The sequence below is a fragment of the Castor canadensis genome, chromosome 13 (assembly GCF_047511655.1).
Source record: "Castor canadensis chromosome 13, mCasCan1.hap1v2, whole genome shotgun sequence".
NCBI lineage: Eukaryota > Metazoa > Chordata > Mammalia > Rodentia > Castoridae > Castor > Castor canadensis.
In genome coordinates, this window is record NC_133398.1 from 28,182,669 (window position 1) to 28,200,989 (window position 18,321).

General features: G+C 38.7%; 1 protein-coding gene across 5 annotated transcripts in view; it reads right to left on the reverse strand.

The window, feature by feature from the left end:
* Fsd1l (fibronectin type III and SPRY domain containing 1 like) overlaps nt 1-17,627 on the reverse strand; it is a 73,917-nt gene extending 56,290 nt beyond the window's left edge. For 4 of the 5 annotated variants that reach the window (XM_074051332.1, XM_074051331.1, XM_074051330.1 and 1 more), the window contains exon 1: nt 17,490-17,627. In XM_074051332.1, the coding sequence (XP_073907433.1) occupies nt 17,490-17,504 (15 nt within the window). In that variant the 5' untranslated portion in view covers nt 17,505-17,627. Of the gene's footprint in view, nt 1-12,357; nt 12,423-17,489 lie in introns of all 5 variants that reach the window. The other variant, XM_074051333.1, reaches the window with a different exon arrangement.
* Between the last annotated feature and the right edge of the window lie 694 nt (nt 17,628-18,321).

Here is an 18,321-nt window from a genome sequence, read left to right on the forward strand (position 1 = left end):
GTTGTGGGAGACTTTAACACCCCATTATCATCAATAGATAGGTCATCCAAACAAAAACTCAATAAAGAAATCCAAGATCTAAAATATGCAATAGATCAAGTGGACCTAGTAGATGTCTACAGAACATTTCATCCAACCTCTACACAATATACATTCTTCTCAGCAGCCCATGGAACCTTCTCCAAAATAGATCATATCCTAGGGCACAAAGCAAGCCTCAGCAAATATAAGAAAATAGAAATAATACCATGCATAGTATCTGACCACAATGCAGTAAAAGTAGAACTCAACAACAAAAGTAAAGACAAAAAACATGCAAACAGCTGGAAACTAAATAACTCATTACTTAATGAAGAATGGATCATCGATGCAATAAAAGAGGAAATTAAAAAGTTCCTAGAAGTCAATGAAAATGAAAACACAACCTACCGGAACCTATGGGACACAGCTAAGGCAGTCTTGAGAGGAAAGTTTATAGCCATGAGTGCATATATTAAAAAGATTGAAAGATCCCAAATCAATGACCTAATGATACATCTCAAACTCCTAGAAAAACAAGAACAAGCAAATACCAAAACAAATAGAAGGAGAGAAATAATAAAAATAAGAGCTGAAATCAACGAAATAGAAACCAAAAAAACCATACAAAGAATTAATGAAACAAAAAGTTGGTTCTTTGAAAAAAAAAACAAGATCGATAGACCACTGGCAAACCTGACTAAAATGAGGAGAGAAAAAACCCAAATTAGTAGAATCAGGAATGCAAAAGGGGAGATAACAACAACACCATGGAGTTCCAGGAAATCATCAGAGACTACTTTGAGAACCTATATTCAAATAAATTTGAAAATCTAAAAGAAATGGACAGATTTCTAGATACATATGATCATCCAAAACTGAACCAAGAGGAAATTAATCACCTGAATAGACCTATAATACAAAATGAAATTGAAGCAGCAATCAAGAGTCTCCCCAAAAAGAAAAGTCCAGGACCTGATGGATTCTCTGCTGAATTCTATCAGACCTTTAAAGAAGAACTGATACCAACCCTCCTTAAACTGTTCCATGAAATAGAAAGGGAAGGAAAACTGCCAAACACATTTTATGAAGCCACTATTACACTTATCCCAAAACCAGGCAAAGACACCTCCAAAAAGGAGAACTATAGGTCAATCTCCTTAATGAACAATGATGCAAAAATCCTCAACAAAGTAATGGCAAACCGAATTCAGCAACACATCAAAAAGATTATTCACCACGACCAGGTAGGCTTCATCCCAGGGATGCAGGGGTGGTTCAACATACGAAAATCAATAAACGTAATAAACCACATTAACAGAAGCAAAGACAAAAACCACTTGATCATCTCAATAGATGCAGAAAAAGCCTTTGATAAGATCCAACATCATTTCATGATAAAAGCTCTAAGAAAACTAGGAATAGAAGGAAAGTTCCTCAACATTATACAAGCTATATATGACAAACCTACAGCCAGCATTATACTTAACGGAGAGAAATTAAAACCATTCCCTCTAAAATCAGGAACCAGACAAGGATGCCCACTATCTCCACTCCTATTCAACATAGTACTGGAATTCCTAGCCAGAGCAATTAGGCAAGAAGAAGGAATAAAAGGAATACAAATAGGTAAAGAAACTGTCAAAATATCCCTATTTGCAGATGACATGATCCTATACCTTAAAGACCCAAAAAACTCTACTCAGAAGCTTCTAGACATCATCAATAGCTATAGCAAGGTAGCAGGATATAAAATCAACATAGAAAAATCATTAGCATTTCTATACACTAACAATGAGCAAACGGAAAAAGAATGTATGAAAACAATTCCATTTACAATAGCCTCAAAAAAAATCAAATACCTAGGTGTAAACCTAACAAAAGATGTGAAAGACCTCTACAAGGAAAACTATACACTTCTGAAGAAAGAGATTGAGGAAGACTATAGAAAGTGGAGAGATCTCCCATGCTCATGGATTGGTAGAATCAACATAGTAAAAATGTCGATACTCCCGAAAGTAATCTACATGTTTAATGCAATTCCCATCAAAATTCCAATGACATTCATTAAAGAGACTGAAAAATCTACTGTGAAATTTATATGGAAACACAAGAGGCCACGAATAGCCAAGGCAATACTCAGTCAAAAGAACAATGCAGGAGGTATCACAATACCTGACTTCAAACTATATTACAAAGCAATAACAATAAAAACAGCATGGTACTGGCACAAAAACAGACATGAAGACCAGTGGAACAGAATAGAGGATCCAGATATGAAGCCACACAACTATGAGCAACTTCTCTTTGACAAAGGAGCTAAAAATACACGATGGAGAAATAGCAGCCTCTTCAACAAAAACTGCTGGGAAAACTGGTTAGCAGTCTGCAAAAAACTGAAACTAGATCCATGTATATCACCCTATACCAAGATTAACTCAAAATGGATCAAGGATCTTAATATCAGACCCCAAACTCTTAAGTTGATACAAGAAAGAGTAGGAAATACTCTGGAGTTAGTAGGTATAGGTAAGAACTTTCTCAATGAAACCCCAGCAGCACAGCAACTAAGAGATAGCATAGATAAATGGGACCTCATAAAACTAAAAAGCTTCTGTTCATCAAAAGAAATGGTCTCTAAACTGAAGAGAACACCCACAGAGTGGGAAAAAATATTTGCCAATTATACATCAGACAAAGGACTGATAACCAGAATATACAGGGAACTTAAAAAACTAAATTCTCCCAAAACTAATGAACCAATAAAGAAATGGGCATGTGAACTAAACAGAACTTTCTCAAAAGAAGAAATTCAAATGGCCAGAAAACACATGAAAAAATGCTCACCATCTCTAGCAATAAAGGAAATGCAAATTAAAACCACACTAAGATTCCACCTCACCCCTGTTAGAATAGCCATCATCAGCAACACCACCAACAACAGGTGTTGGCGAGGATGCGGGGAAAAAGGAACCCTCTTACACTGTTGGTGGGAATGTAGACTGGTACAACCACTCTGGAAAAAAATTTGGAGGCTACTTAAAAAGCTGGACATCGATCTACCATTTGATCCAGCAATACCACTCTTGGGGATATACCCAAAAGACTGTTACTCCAGAGGCACCTGCACATCCATGTTTATTGCGGCACTATTCACAATAGCCAAGTTATGGAAACAGCCAAGATGCCCCAGCACTGACGAATGGATTAAGAAAATGTGGTATCTATACACAATGGAATTTTATGCAGCCATGAAGAAGAACGAAATGTTATCATTCGCTGGTAAATGGATGGAATTGGAGAACATCATTCTGAGTGAGGTTAGCCTGGCCCAAAAGACCAAAAATCGTATGTTCTCCCTCATATGTGGACATTAGATCAAGGGCAAACACAACAAGGGGATTGGACTATGAGCACATGATAAAAGCGAGAGCACACAAGGGAGGGGTGAGGATAGGTAAGACACCTAAAAAACTAGCTAGCATTTGTTGCCCTTAATGCAGAGAAACTAAAGCAGATACCTTAAAGCAACTGAGGCCAATAGGAAAAGGGGACCAGGAACTAGAGAAAAGGTTAGATCAAAAAGAATTAACCTAGAAGGTAACACCCACGCACAGGAAATCAATGTGAGTCAATGCCCTGTATAGCTATCCTTATCTCAACCAGCAAAACCCCTTGTTCCTTCCTATTATTGCTTATACTCTCTCTACAACAAAATTAGAGATAAGGGCAAAATAGTTTCTGCTGGGTATTGAGGGGGGGAGCGGGAGGGGGTGGAGTGGGTGGTAAGGGAGGGGGTGGGGGCAGGGGGGAGAAATGAACCAAGCCTTGTATGCACATATGAATAATAAAAGAAAAAAAAATCAGCAGCTTTTCTATATATCATCAACAAACAGGCTGAGAAAGTAATCAGAAAAAACATCCATTCACAATAGTCTAAAAAGTGGGAATAAATTTAACTAAGGAGGTGAAAGACCTCTACAATGAAAACTATAAAACTAAGAAAGCAATTGAAGATAACACCAGAAGATGGAAATACCTACCATGTTCATGAATCAGCAGAATCAATATCTTCAAAATGGCTACTCTAATGACATTCTTCACAGAAATAGAAAAATCAATCCAAAAATTCATATGGAAGAATAAAGGATTCTAAATAGCCAGAGCAATCCTGAGCAAAAGAGCAATGTTGGAGTTATCACCATACCTGATTTCAAACTATATTACAGAGCCATAGTAACAAAAACAGCATGGTACTGGCACAAAAACAAACATGTATACCAATGGAACAGAACAGAAAACCCAGGGCTGGCAGAGTGGCTCAATTGGTAGAGCACCTGCTTATAGTAAGTGTGAGGCCCTGAGTTCAAACTCCAGTACAAGCAAAGAAAAAAACAAATAGAAGACCCAGATATAAGCCCATAGTTACAGTCATTTGATTTTTGACAAAGATCCCAAAAAGATTCATTGGAGAAAATATAGCCTCTTCAACAAATGGTGTTGGGAAAACTGGATGTCCACATGAAGACTGAAAATAGACTCCTGACTCTCACCCTGTTCTAAAATCAATTCAAAATAGACCAAATACCTTAAGTTAATACCTAAAACTTTGAAACTACTATAGGGAAAACAGTGGAACATATAGGCACAGGCAAACAACTTCCTGAATAGGACTCCAATAGCTTGAGAAATAAAAGCAAGGATTGACAAATAGGAATGCATCAAACTAAAAAGCTTCTGCACAGCAAAGAAAGTGGTTACTAGAATGAAAAGACTGCCTACAGAATGGGAGAAAATCTTTGCCAGCTAATCATGACAAGGGATTAATAAACCAGAATATATAAAGAACTTAAAAAACTAAACACCAAAAGTCAATAATTTTATTAATAAATGGGCAAATGAATTAAAAGACAATTCTTGAAAGAAGTACAAATAGCCACTGAACACACAAAGAAATGTTCAACATCCCTAGTCATAAAGGAAGTGCAAATTAAAATAACATTAAGATTTCCTCTCACCCCAGTCAGAATGACTATCATCAAGAACACAAACATGCTTATTAATGGGAATGTAAACTGATGCAGCCCCTATAGAAATTGGCATGACGGTTCCTCAAAAAACTAAAAATAGAACTACCATACGATCAGGGGATACCACTCTTTAGCATATACCAAAAGGAATGTAAGTCAGTATACATTAGAGACATCTGTACATCCATGTTTACTTCATATTCACAATAGCCAAGCTATGGAGTCAGTCTAGATGCCCAATATCAGATAAAAGGATAAAGAAAATGTAGTATATATCACAATGGAGTATTCCTCTGCCATAAAGAATGAAATTATGTTGTTTGCAGGTAAATGGATGGAACAGAGATCATCATATTAAAGGAAATAAGGCAGACTGGGCAAGAAAAATTTTATATGTTCTTTCTCAGATGTAGACTCTAGGCTTGGTACACACACACACACACACACAAACACACACACACGGAAATGAGTTTCATCTCTTGTCACTAACTGTTTTAAGTCATCTTCACAGTCACTGATTAACAAAATATTGTTATTCTCAAAGACTGAATGAACAGACTGACGTCAAGTTACACTATTTTAGCATTTTGGGGGGAAGGAGTGGTGGGAAAGAAGGAAAGAAGATGATGGAGGGGCTAATAATATAGAAGTACATTAAGTCTATATATGAAAATGGCATAATAAAGCCCATTAGAACTACTCAAAATGAGGGGGAGAGGAGACAGGGAAATGAAAGCTCAATAGAGGGAGTTAATTTGATCAAATTACAATATATGCATGCAATGAAAAAACTTTGATTAAAAAACTGAAGGGAATTTCACATACATACAAGTGTAAAGCACTGGTACATAAAAGAGGCAGAGCTTGTTCAGAGGAAAACAAAACCTCCCAAGCACAAAGTAGCTTCCCACTTATTTATTTTGTTTACATTTAGTAACAAATTTTGTATTTGAAGAATTCTGTAGCAAAAACTCTGGAGACAGCTGCAAAATATTGTCCCAGCTAGGTAAGCTGTGAGCATCAAAGACTTTCTAATGAGAAGCCTGCTTATTAAAGCTCCCATGATTTTTTGAATATAAAGATATCTAAATGTTATTTTTATCAGGTCTTCAAATTAAATCCTCAATACCATTAAGAGTTACCCACCTGCTGAAAGTTAATAGACTCTTGCCTAATAATGATGTTAAAGGTCAGAATATAGCCTTTACCAACAGCAGTGTTCTCATTCTCCTTACAGTAGCACTGTCCAATAGAAATGTAGTATGAGCCAAGAGTAGCACATCAAAAAAGTAAAAGAGAAACAGGTGAAATTCATTGTAATATTTTACTTAACCCAATAGATCCAAGATATTATCATTTCAACATGTAACCAATATTTAACAATTATTTAGCTAGGTATTTTTGGCGGTACTGGGATTTGAACTCAGGACCTCACGTTTGCTAAGCAGGTGCCAGCTCTAGCTAGGCTTTGTGATGCATACCTGTAGTCCCAGTTACTGGAGTGGTGGAGCATCACTTGAACCCAAGAGTTTGAGGCCAGCCTGAGCACCACAGTAAGACTCCAATTCAAATTTTTAAAAAGTAATAATTATCAATGAGTTTGTTTCTTTCCTTCTTTTTTTACTTCTCTCCCTCTTCTTCTTCTTCCTCTCCCTCCCTCCCTAGGAGGAGGTACGAAGTCTTTGAAATCCAATGTGTATTTTCAACTTACAGAACATCTCAATTCAAATTAGGCACAAGTCAAGTGCCCCAAAACCTTATCTGGCTAACTAGAAACTAGACAATATAGCTTTTTTAGAGGCCTATCTCATTTCTAAGAGAGGAAATAGGGTTGCTGATCCTATTTATTTGGAATTAAAAATAAGCAACCTAAAAGCTTTCTAAATGTTTTCATAGAAGAGCAGAATTTCTTTATTTGTATCATGCCAGATTTGTGAATTATAAATGCTATATGTGGATATGTTCAAACCAAATTTCCTTACCTGCATTTCACTAATTTCTTGGTTTTTATTTACATAAATATTACCACTATAAAATGAAAGATAGTATTATAAAATTCTCAATACTCAAAAACATTGGGTCAGAAGCATCCCCTCCTTTGGGATTCTGGAAGAATTTTAGAAAATACCACAACAGAAGGACAAACACAGTCTTCTTACCTATAAAATTACAGTGTTCACTATTTTTGGTTAGAGAAGACCTTCTGAGGACCACAAAGAATGAAAATGTCTTTTGCAAGGTTAGCAGCTTTCAAAAACAAGACTGCACCTGAGGACAGCTGACATATAAGTTACACATATTCAAAGACTTGACAGGATAATACTGTCTATTTTGTATGATACTATTCCATACTTCCAATAAATAACATCTTTAGATTGCAGTTAATCTGACCTTTACTATTCCCCCTTAATTTACAATTCTGCTATTACCACAGAAAGACCATTTGCAATTTGTATTATCCTAAGAAGTATTAACAGTAATTTTTCTTCAAAGAAACACTATAATTTGTGCTTTAGAGGAATGGTATTCTATATGAATTGCTTAAGGACTTCAAAATACTGTATTTCCTAGAAAATGTTTGGGAAAGAAAGGTCTTCAAAGGCTGACATAGTATTTTTGGAAAACATGGTCTCATGCTTTGAGGTAAGAACACTCTAGGCTCACATTTTGAATTTAACCTAGAATTCCAATACAGCATGAGAGTTTATTATGCACACATAGACAAATGGACCACTGAGAAAAGCAGATGTAACTGGCTAATGGCCTAGACTATTTTTAGGGGATGCACTATAATTTCTAGGTGACGAGAACTTCACAAGAGATATTGTGAGAATGGACAAGCCAGCAGTACAGGACTTTGGAGGCTTACCATTTCAGATCACATATATTTCTAAAACTACCAAATGCATTATAAGCTACAGAAGCAACCACCAGATCAATAACAGTTAGAAACCCAAGGAAACCAATGTGACCTTTGTAGCTAATGCAGATAGAGTGCTGCCTTTATCCAAAGCTCTTCTGAGCTTACAGGGGGAAAAAAAAACGGCAGCATATGTTCTGCAAAGGCAGACTGCTGAGGCAAGGACTCCAGAAGCTCTGAATCCATTTGCCCTTCCAACTGTTATTGTTGTGGAGAGGATGACAAAATGCAAAAGACTATAATCAAGAGGTCATGTTTAATATAGAAAACAGTAAAAGTTCATTAGGGAGGACTGAGAAATTAACTGTGAAAGCAACCAGGCTTCACAGAAAGATAACCATTCTGGCTAGCCCAAGGATAGAGACTCACTAAACCCAGGGTGGACATGGCATAAAGACAGAAAGAATCAATGAACCTGGAGCTCAGGAGAACTGCAAAATAAGTTACAATAATAATAAAAAATATTTTTGGTGGTACTGGAGTTTGAACTCAGGGCCTCATGTTTGCTAAGCCAGTGCTCAGCCACTTGAGCCACACTCCAGTAAAGTCTCATGGTATTTTTTGCCTGGACCATAATCCTCCTACTTAAGCTTACCACGTAGCTAGGATGACAGGTACACACCATCGCATCCAGATTTTTCACTGAGATGGGATTTTGCTAACTTTTTGCCTGGGCTGGTTTTGAACCTCAATCCTCCCGATCTCTATTTCTCAAGTAACTGGTATGACAGACATGAGCCACCATGCCTAGCCACAATAATGAAAATATTTAAGACAAACTACCAGTAACACCAAAATGTGTAAAAACTGAAAGATAAAGATTACATGAGCTGAGTTCAGAAGTTTAACCCTAGCACATATATGTGAATGAGGCTAAAGTTTTCTCTAATATAGAAGTTGGGGAAGAGGTGTACATAATAGTATATGCCTAATCTAGGAGGTATGCTAGTAGAGGCAGACTGGACAGGTATCAAATACAGCAAGTTTTTGAAAATTATTTTCTAAATATGGCAGGCAACATGCCAGGGAAGAGAAACTTGGAAGAGGGGACTAAAAGATAATATGCAGTAAGTCTACTACCCTGTCTATCCCTCCAGGACTCCAAACTTAATAAACAGGTTTTTTTAATCAATAGTTTTTATAATAGAGAGACAATTATTTGATAAATTGAGGTAGAAGCTTAAAGCCAGAAGTCTTAATGTATGTGATATAAAGCTCTATAACAGAGCACCATGAGACTCAGAAGTGTTACAGGCCTCTTCTCTGAGCTCCAGACCATCTTAATCTAACTGCCCACTTGAAATCTCCACTTGATGTCTCACAAGTTATTCAAAAGTCAACATGTCGTAATCTTCCTAACTAAACCTGGGATCATTCTTTAGTGTTCAATTTCTGTAATGGCACTACCAGCTACAAAATCAAAACTTTAAGCCATTATCATTTCTTCTCCTTTAATTTGTGCCCTACATGTAGCCACAAAGCTCTACAGATTTTACCTCCTAAATAGTTCTAGAATTACGACCACCATCTTAGTAAAGTCACTATGATATCTCAAGCCAAATTACAGGAAAAACTTCTTCGCTGGCCTCTGATACATGCTTTCTCCCTAAGTAATCACTACTCTAAACTGCACTTAGGCTGATATGACGCCATCACATTTCCTGCTCAATATTCTTCAGTGGCTTCCCACTGCTCCTTGGATAAAATCAAAAATGTTTGACACCTGTAAGGCCCTACATAATCGCCCACTTCAGCTCACAACAGACTTTCTTCACCTTGCTATACTCTAGCTGTAGTAGTCTACTGTTTTTCTAATAAACCTTGCTTCTCACCTTCAAGCCCATACATTTATCAGTTCCTATGCTATAACCATTGTTCTGATACATATATACAATGTGCTGTTGCAACATGTTCCAAAAAATACTCATATGAGCCCATTGTGACAGCTGTCACTTCTTTTATTGTCAAAGCTTCATGGGTGAAGGACGGCATCCATGTTGAAAACAATATTGATATGCTTCTATCAACTTGAAAGACTATATACAAGAGTCTACAACTTCATATCAGATCTCAAGTGTTCTATTACCTTCTAAACATTGATGGATAAAGTGATAAATATGGGTGATAAAAACAATACAAATTGTTTGAAATTTATCTAGATAATTGCATTTTGCAATACTTTGGGTAGTCACATAACTGAAAGTTCTAGGTTATATGGATCTGAAGATCTGTTTTGACAAATGCTAATTATAATTAGTCATGGCAAAACATATAAACGTATGTCTCTAGCAGAGACATACTGCATAGGCAATCTTAGCCACTGTGCAATGGTCATGCAGTACAATTACCAGAACTTCAAAAAGGATTAAGTTTACCAGTTACTTGACTGAATTTAGACTAAAACAAATACTATACAAACACAAAAAGTGTGTATATACCCTGGCCAAACACAACTGCAATCATTCCCATGGAAAGGATCAAAGTAATCTTGGATGTACTAGGCATGAGGGCACTCTCTTCAAAGAAGCACAACTTAAAGTTCTACTTATAATCACTACTAAGTAAGTGAACACAACCGACTGAGCAAATGCACAATTGCTAACCCTTTTGTACTCTCAAATGCCAAGACTATCTTAAGCTCTTTACATATTAATTCATTCAATCTTTTCAAGAATTACTGTTACTTCCAATTAAGAACCTGAGGCATGGAGAAATTAAGTAATTTTCCTAGAGACTCAGAACTAGTATGTCACAGAGCCAGGGCTTAAATGAAGGCAAACAAAATGATACGGTAAATACCAGAGCTGGGTGCCCAGCACTCCAGAGGCTGAGGCAGGAGGATCACAGTGTGATGTCAGCCATGGTTGCATGGCAAGTTCTAGGCCAGTCTGAGCTACATAAGTGAGACTCTTGTTTCAAAATACGAAACAAAAACAAAAAGTTCAGAGGTTCATGAAAAGGAAGCCAGAACACCTTAGAGCACCAAAAGGACTAAGATTTTATTTCTCAATGAAAAAAACCTGCAACTGATTAAAACAGATTGTAATACCATCTTAAAGAGAAAAGGTTTATTCTGGCTCACAGTTTTAGAGGTTTCAGTCCATGATTAATTGGCCCCATTTCTTTGGGCCTATGGAGGGGAGTGCATAGCACAGGAAGCTGCTCACCTCATGACCAGGAAGAGGGGGTGGCAGACACACACACACACACACACACACACACACACACACAGAGGGGGTGGCAGACACACACACACACACACACACACACACACACACACACACACACACACACGAAGGTGTTTCAGGAAGCAGCTAAGATCCTGCTATCCCTTTTAAAGGTATGCTCCCAATAACCTGAAGAATTCTGACCAGGCCCCACCTCCTAAAGATTACAGCACCTCTCAATAGTGTCACAGGCTGGGGATCAAGCCATTAAACACGTATCTCTGAGGAACATTCCAGATCCAAACCATAGCACCTCTTTATAGCAGTATCATCTTATAAGTCTAAGAGTAAGATGATGATGCTCATCATTTTGAAATTTTTAGCCTAACATATGAGAAGATAGATTTTATCTAATTCAAATGTTGAGTCTTAATTTTGCTGCCAACCTTGGCTACTTAACAAAAAACGAGAGTGCCACAAAGCCCCTGACATTACAATACATACACTTCCTGTTCTTAGAACAAGTGGCCAAGGTCAGACCTAGGCTTAACCTTAGACCTTTAATCAGCATCCATGTGGCCATGATTAGAGACATGCTTGACATATGGGTCTCTTACCAGCATCTACTCAGACCAGCCTTGAATTAAATTCTACATTAGTATTAAAGACAATTTAGATGCACAAATCTAGAGGGCAGTTGAAGAATTCCAGAGTGGTGGGGGTCAGAAGTGGTAGAAGGGTGAGTAAAAGCAGTGGAGACCACAAGGACAGTGGAAATACAGAGAATGCAGAGAGTCAAACACTGCAGACTACAGAAGGTGGAATGTGGTGGACAAGAGACTATAGGCCCTGGTCACTGCAATTTCTGGGAGCTGCCAAACTTTGAAGGTTGAGGATCCTGATACCCAAGGCTAGAGATCCAAAATATTAGTCACTGTAAAGGCTGAGAGGTCCTGACACCCAAAACTCTAGAGGTGTAACACTAGCTGGTGCTATCACCAGCTGCTGCTTAGAGTTGAGGATTTCACTAGCTGCCAAGTACATGGCCACTGGCAATTAGAACCCAGAGCAGTGAGCCTCTAATCAGAACACCTACAGTTGTTAAGTCTGGCTTCTAAGGTCTGGAGCCAAAAGTCTCTAGTTCTCAGGACTTGAAGCTATGACTGAATCTGCCTTGGGCACTCTAGGTCTCAGGACTACCAACACTAGAAGAACTACTCACCTACTGGCTATTTCCATCCGAGTAAAAAGACTCCAGTCAATTCACTGGTAATAGAGGCACATATTCTGCCAAGAAAACCAGAAGTCCAATCAGCTAATGAAGGAAGGCACACTGTGAGTGGAGACAGAAGCAGTCTCAGGCACTGCTGATAGCAGTATAAACTGACATAACCCTTCTGAAGGGCAACTAGGCAATATATATCTAAAGATTTTTTTTAAGTATACACACAGTAACTTGGTTCCATTTCTACAAAATTATTCTAAGTAGGGTGGGGTATGTGGCTCAAACAGAATCCCTGAGTTCAAGCCCCAATACCACAAAAAAAATTATTCTAAGTAAATGATTAAGAATGTTGGCAGAGGCTATAACTGGTGGCTCGTGCCTGTAATCCTAGCTACTTGGGAGACTGAGATCGGGAGGATCATGGTTCAAAGACAGCCCAGGCAAATAGGTCAAGAGATTCCATCTCCAAAATGGACTGGAGATGTGGCTCAAGCAGTAGAGTGCCTGTTTTGCAAGTGTGAAACACCTGAGTCCAAAAAAAAAAAAAAAAAAAGAATATAGGCAGAGAGCCTTGGCTACAGGATGTTCCTTTCAGCGTTATTTATCACATTTCAACATTATGTGGAGAACAATATCAGCATACAACAAAGGGGTAATTATTATATACATACCTATTATATATAAAATCAAGTAATACATCCACACAAAGGAATTCTGCCGAATCATGAAAAGTATTAATATGGGAAATATTCATGACATATTATGTAAAGGCAAATTATAAAGCAGTACACGTATCATGATACCATGATTTTTCAAAGGTTCTACATGCATTAAAAAAGACTACTCAGCAATGCAAATGTTGAATGAGGTTATTTTTGAATAGTGGGGTTATGGCTAATTTTTATTTTCATTTATCTGTATCTCTCATTTTCCCACAATAAACTTGTATTACTTATAGTTATAATATAATATAAGTGCACAGTCTATGCTAACTTTTTTAATAAATTACTTCAAAATATAATTATCAGATAACCAACATCAAAAACTGAGATCACATCCTATCAGAACCTTGGGGCTTGAAATAAATGCTAACTGATGGTGAAAACATAGCAAAAGCTGCATGCACATAAATCTACCCACATCAAAATATTGTCCATCCCAGGTTAGAATGGAATATCTATCATTATGGCAAACATTTAGTAAGTGCTTGCTGCATGAATAATCCTTCTTGCATTCAGTCAAGCATTGCAAAGAAGTACTATGTTAAGACTTTAGAAAGAGGTCTTGTTTCACTATTTCTAATTTTTAAAAATTGCCAAGTTTAATAAAAATGAAGATAACTGTACTTGAATAATGTATGGTATCTTGACACTGTACCTGTTCACTACTCTATTTTAAAAAGTTAAGACATTCCCTCAATAAAGAAAAAGAGATGGTGGGAGAGGAGATATATATTCACTACGGGAAAAATAGTGATCTTATTTGGCTCAGGAAAAGAGACCAAATTCCAGATTTTTACCTAAATCATGTTTCATACCATGTAACAACTACTTTCACTAGACTTATTAGTTTTCTTTTAAAAAAAACCTACTTCATAAGGGTTTAATCCCTATTAACATTTTAAGTTTTAATTATTTGATTCAAACCAGCATTTAAAAGGAAAGAATTCAGGCAAGAAGGGTGGAAATAAAAACATCTTGAACTGTGAAAAAAAAAAAACATGGTTTCAATCTAGACTACCACTTGTTCTCTGTGTGACTCAAAAAAATCACTTAGATTCTCTAAGCTTCATTTCCCACATCTGTGCAACAGGAATAAGAGCTGCTGTGAGAGTTTAGAAGAAGTCCAACACAATACTGGATGTACGACAACACTCAAATTTTGTTTCTATTCCCTTTCTTCAGGAACCATTTTTTTTATTTTTTACTCAGAAGTAATTTTGGAACATGGGTCATCTGGTCAGTTATCTGGGTATGGTAGAGTCTTTGAACTGCTAAAATACAATACAAGGCAAAAGACAGCAAATAGCAGGGTAGAAGAGGAAAGTGGGATAAGAAAGCCAAAAGCAGATATGCTAGTTGATGTAGGTTGTCATGCTTTTAAAACTTCTGCTTAATTCAAACTCCCTAATTTAGAATTGTCCCGTATTATTCAGGTAAGTGAAGTCTTACCTATCGCTACTCTTTTCCAAGTAGGAAGTAAAGAATTTTCAGAAAAACAGTGGGGAAAATCAAACAACTGAGAATGTATGCTCTTGATGACTTCCTCCCTCTCAGATCTCTTTCCCTGTCCTCTTTACCCTTTATTATTCTTATAGTAAAGTACTATTTCTAGAAACAAGGATCCCTATGAATGTGAATGGTCTGTATAAAAAATTAAACTACCAAATTCCAAGCTCCAAGAGTCTAGAAAGGTGCAAATGTCATATTTGTCTCAATGTTTTCTTTGAACATGCATATTTCATAGGGTAAAGAAAACTTTGGGATTTTATCTTAAAAGCACTTAAGGGCATAATCAAAAGGTTTGAGTATCAAAGACACCTATCCATAACACATCCTGTTCAAAAAAGTGCCCCAGAAACCCGATATAAAAAAAAAATCCTTCTGTTTATTTCTAGGAGATAACACTGCAGGTTTTCTGTACCCAACTGTATGCCTTACATATCAAGGCAATTATGTTTTCTTCCTCTACTCAAACACAGCATCTGTTGCTAACAAAACACTGAAGTCCAAGTCACTTTCACAGACAAAAAAAGCAGCTGGTCAAGCTAACCCATTTGAGGACTAGCCACCATCAAGCTTCTGTAAGACTGTGTAGCTAACTTAACCTCATTGTCAGAATGCATGAATCAGAACTTACAATCCTCTTTCAATTAGAATTTGACAATCTTTCTTTGGCACGACCACTTGAAATTTCTTACAGATATAAAAGCAGAAAACATGCTTTAAAGAAAAAGACATCTAGTCGCAATTGGAAAAAGTTATTTTGAGGTTTACAAAAATAATTTGAAATAGCCAATAAATAGTACTTATATATGCTAGGCACTGTTAGATGGTTTTTAAAATGAACAAAATCTTCACAATTACTCTTTGAGGAAAATACAATTGCTATTTCTATTTTATAGATGAAGAAATGGAGACAAAGAGCAAATTACCCAAGCTCATACAGCTCAAAAACAGTATTACTGGAGCTGGCTTAAAGCACAAATCCCAATGCCTTCCAAACACACTCACCCTCCGCCACTACTTGCAACACTTATTTTCCTTATACTGGGATATCACCCCTGCTACCATTTTGGTTCTAACATTCTATAACACAAAAATAGTCTCTAAAACTCATGGGTCAGTGTACTCATGGGTGCACTGTCTTATTTAAAAAGAAATAACCAGTTTAGTTCATTACTATTTGAGGCAAGTAACTGATTCTGCAGCAATTCATGAGAAAAGAAAGCTCAAATTCAGAGCATTAAATGGGTTAAGAGTATTAATACCACATACACTTTGTAAACTATAAAACGACAGTTCTTTAAATCATTAGATTATTTGACACCACAATGAAATTCAACATTTTTAATACTTAGAAGCTGATTCTCAGACTTAACCCAATAAGATACAATAAAATAAAATACCAATAAAAAAGATCAGCTAATTCTTTGCTATCTCTAGGGAAATTGTACATGGTACTCTGCAGGTACACAAATACATCATTTGAAATTAGAACAAATAGGTTCAAGTCTTGGCTTATATTTTACTTGAGTATCTTAGTACTAATTCTTCATAAACTTTAAAACACTGTGTGTTTTCCTAAAGAACTGTTTTCATATTTTTACAATAACTATAAAATATGCTTTCTTGGACTGACTAGATGCAGCATGTTAGGTGACTTGCTCCATATCACAGGACTTGTAAGTAGGACCCTGGAACTGAACTTTCCCGGCTCCCAACTCCTTTGCGCTTCCATTTGAGCTCTGCTAATGCCCATTCAAGTATGCCTTTGATCTGGTGGGAGATATTTTACAAATTTAGACAGAGAATACGTTTTAAACTTACACATAGTCAAAACACACGAAACATAACTTTTAAAAATAATACTAATGGTCTTGGAAATAATAATTGAATATATCCAATTGATTTTCAAGGCAAACACATGCAATGAAATCGTGCACTTTTGTTAAACACTGAAAATCAATGCTTAACACCCACACTAGTCTCTCGTGCCCCAATCCCGGTGCTGCTCACGAAGGTGCATCCAGGCAAAAACTACAGAAAGTTATTTTAGTGTCTTTCCAGTGCTTTCACTCTAATAATAGAAAAGCATCTTGGATATGCCCTTGTTTTTCCCTACTGCATTATTAATACTACTTGTTTTTCTTTCCTATACTTAACTATATTTCAACTACGCTATCATCTAACAAAGAGAACAAGGTAGTTTACCTATACAGGGATTATGACTGAATGTGAAAAACTCACTTTAATTGTATTTAGCACCCTGGCTACGCGCTCCAAGTATTTTTGCTTAATCGCAAAGTCTATTCTGTAGATCCTTTCGCAAGTTGCTCTGAAAGTATAAAACACTCCACTACAGCACTGGGTCACGGTGCCCATTCACACCAACTGGCCAAAGAGGGTGGGGCGGCCGCCCTGACAACTGTCAGTCTTCCCCTCCATCCCACAAATACTAGGATCTGCTTAGGATCAAGTCCGGGAGAAGGGAGGGGGCAGCCGTACAAAGGAGACTCGTCCCCTCCTCTATACAGAAAATACTGTGCCATTCGAGGGGGCGACCTGGAAGAAAGAGGACCTCCTGGCGGACGTCAGCGGGGGTACCCCACACCAGGCTGAGGACCGACGCACGCCGAAGGCCGCGGGAATCAAAGCGGGGCCTCGGGCGCCGCAGAAAGTGATGTGAACCGCGGGCCCACTCCCCGTTCTCCTCAAGAGCTGGGGCCCAGGACCAAGCGCGGGGCGCAGGCCAGCCAGGCCACTGGGCGCGGCTCCCACGGTCCCGCGGGGAGGCCCAGCGGCCTCACCCTCCGCCACCGGAGCCCCGCGCCCACCGTCCACATCCACCCCGCCCACCCATCGCCGCCCACCGGCCTCGGAGGCCCCGCGCTTAGCTCGCTCGCTTACTTTCTGGGAGTCCATGACGAGGGGCTTCGCTCACCGGCCCGAACCTGCCACAGGAACCAAAGAACGAGACCCGACACCTCGAGACCGCTCACTCGCCGCCGCTGTTTCAGCCAGCACCGGCGCCGCCCGGCCCCGCCTGTCCGCGCCCAACCCGCGCGCGCCGTTGTGGAGCCGCGGTTGCCAGGGTGAAAGGGCGGCCCGCAGAAGGGAGGGGCGAAGAGCGCGTTGCGCCTGCGCACTGCGGTCGGGATCTGGCGGACGGGCGTGCCCGGAGCCCGCAGCTGAAGGGAGGCGTGCTGCGCTGCGGACGGCCTCCGAGGCAACGCCTGCAGCCTCTTCTCTCTTCTCCAACCTCTTTCCTCAACGAGCACGAACATTGCAAGCCTTGGCATGGGCCACTAGGTACCCAGAAGCCCTCTCGTGGGGAGGGTCCGAAAGGGAAAACGCTGGGTCCTGGAGTTAGGTCAGCTCGTTGCATCCCTCACGCACCTGCAGCCTGCTCCCCATCACCCTTGGAGCGGCAGCCAGGCTAGGCCAGGACCTGGTTCAGTGAGAAGAAAATGGCTGGGATGGGAGTGCAGCGGAACTTGGGCATACTCCCTGAGGGGTCGTGGTGGGAATGTGGGAGAGCGTCACTGGGACACCCCCAACATCTTGCTACCTGTGTCTTCTTGAACAAATCGCCCTCCCTGAACAAGTCACCCTCCCTGAGCCTGCTTCATTCCTGTAAAATAAGAAATAATGCAGACTTTGTAGAGGATTCGGAGGATTAAATAATGTATTTGTAGTACACACTGCTGAATAAATGACAGTTGTTATTAGGAGTTAGAAA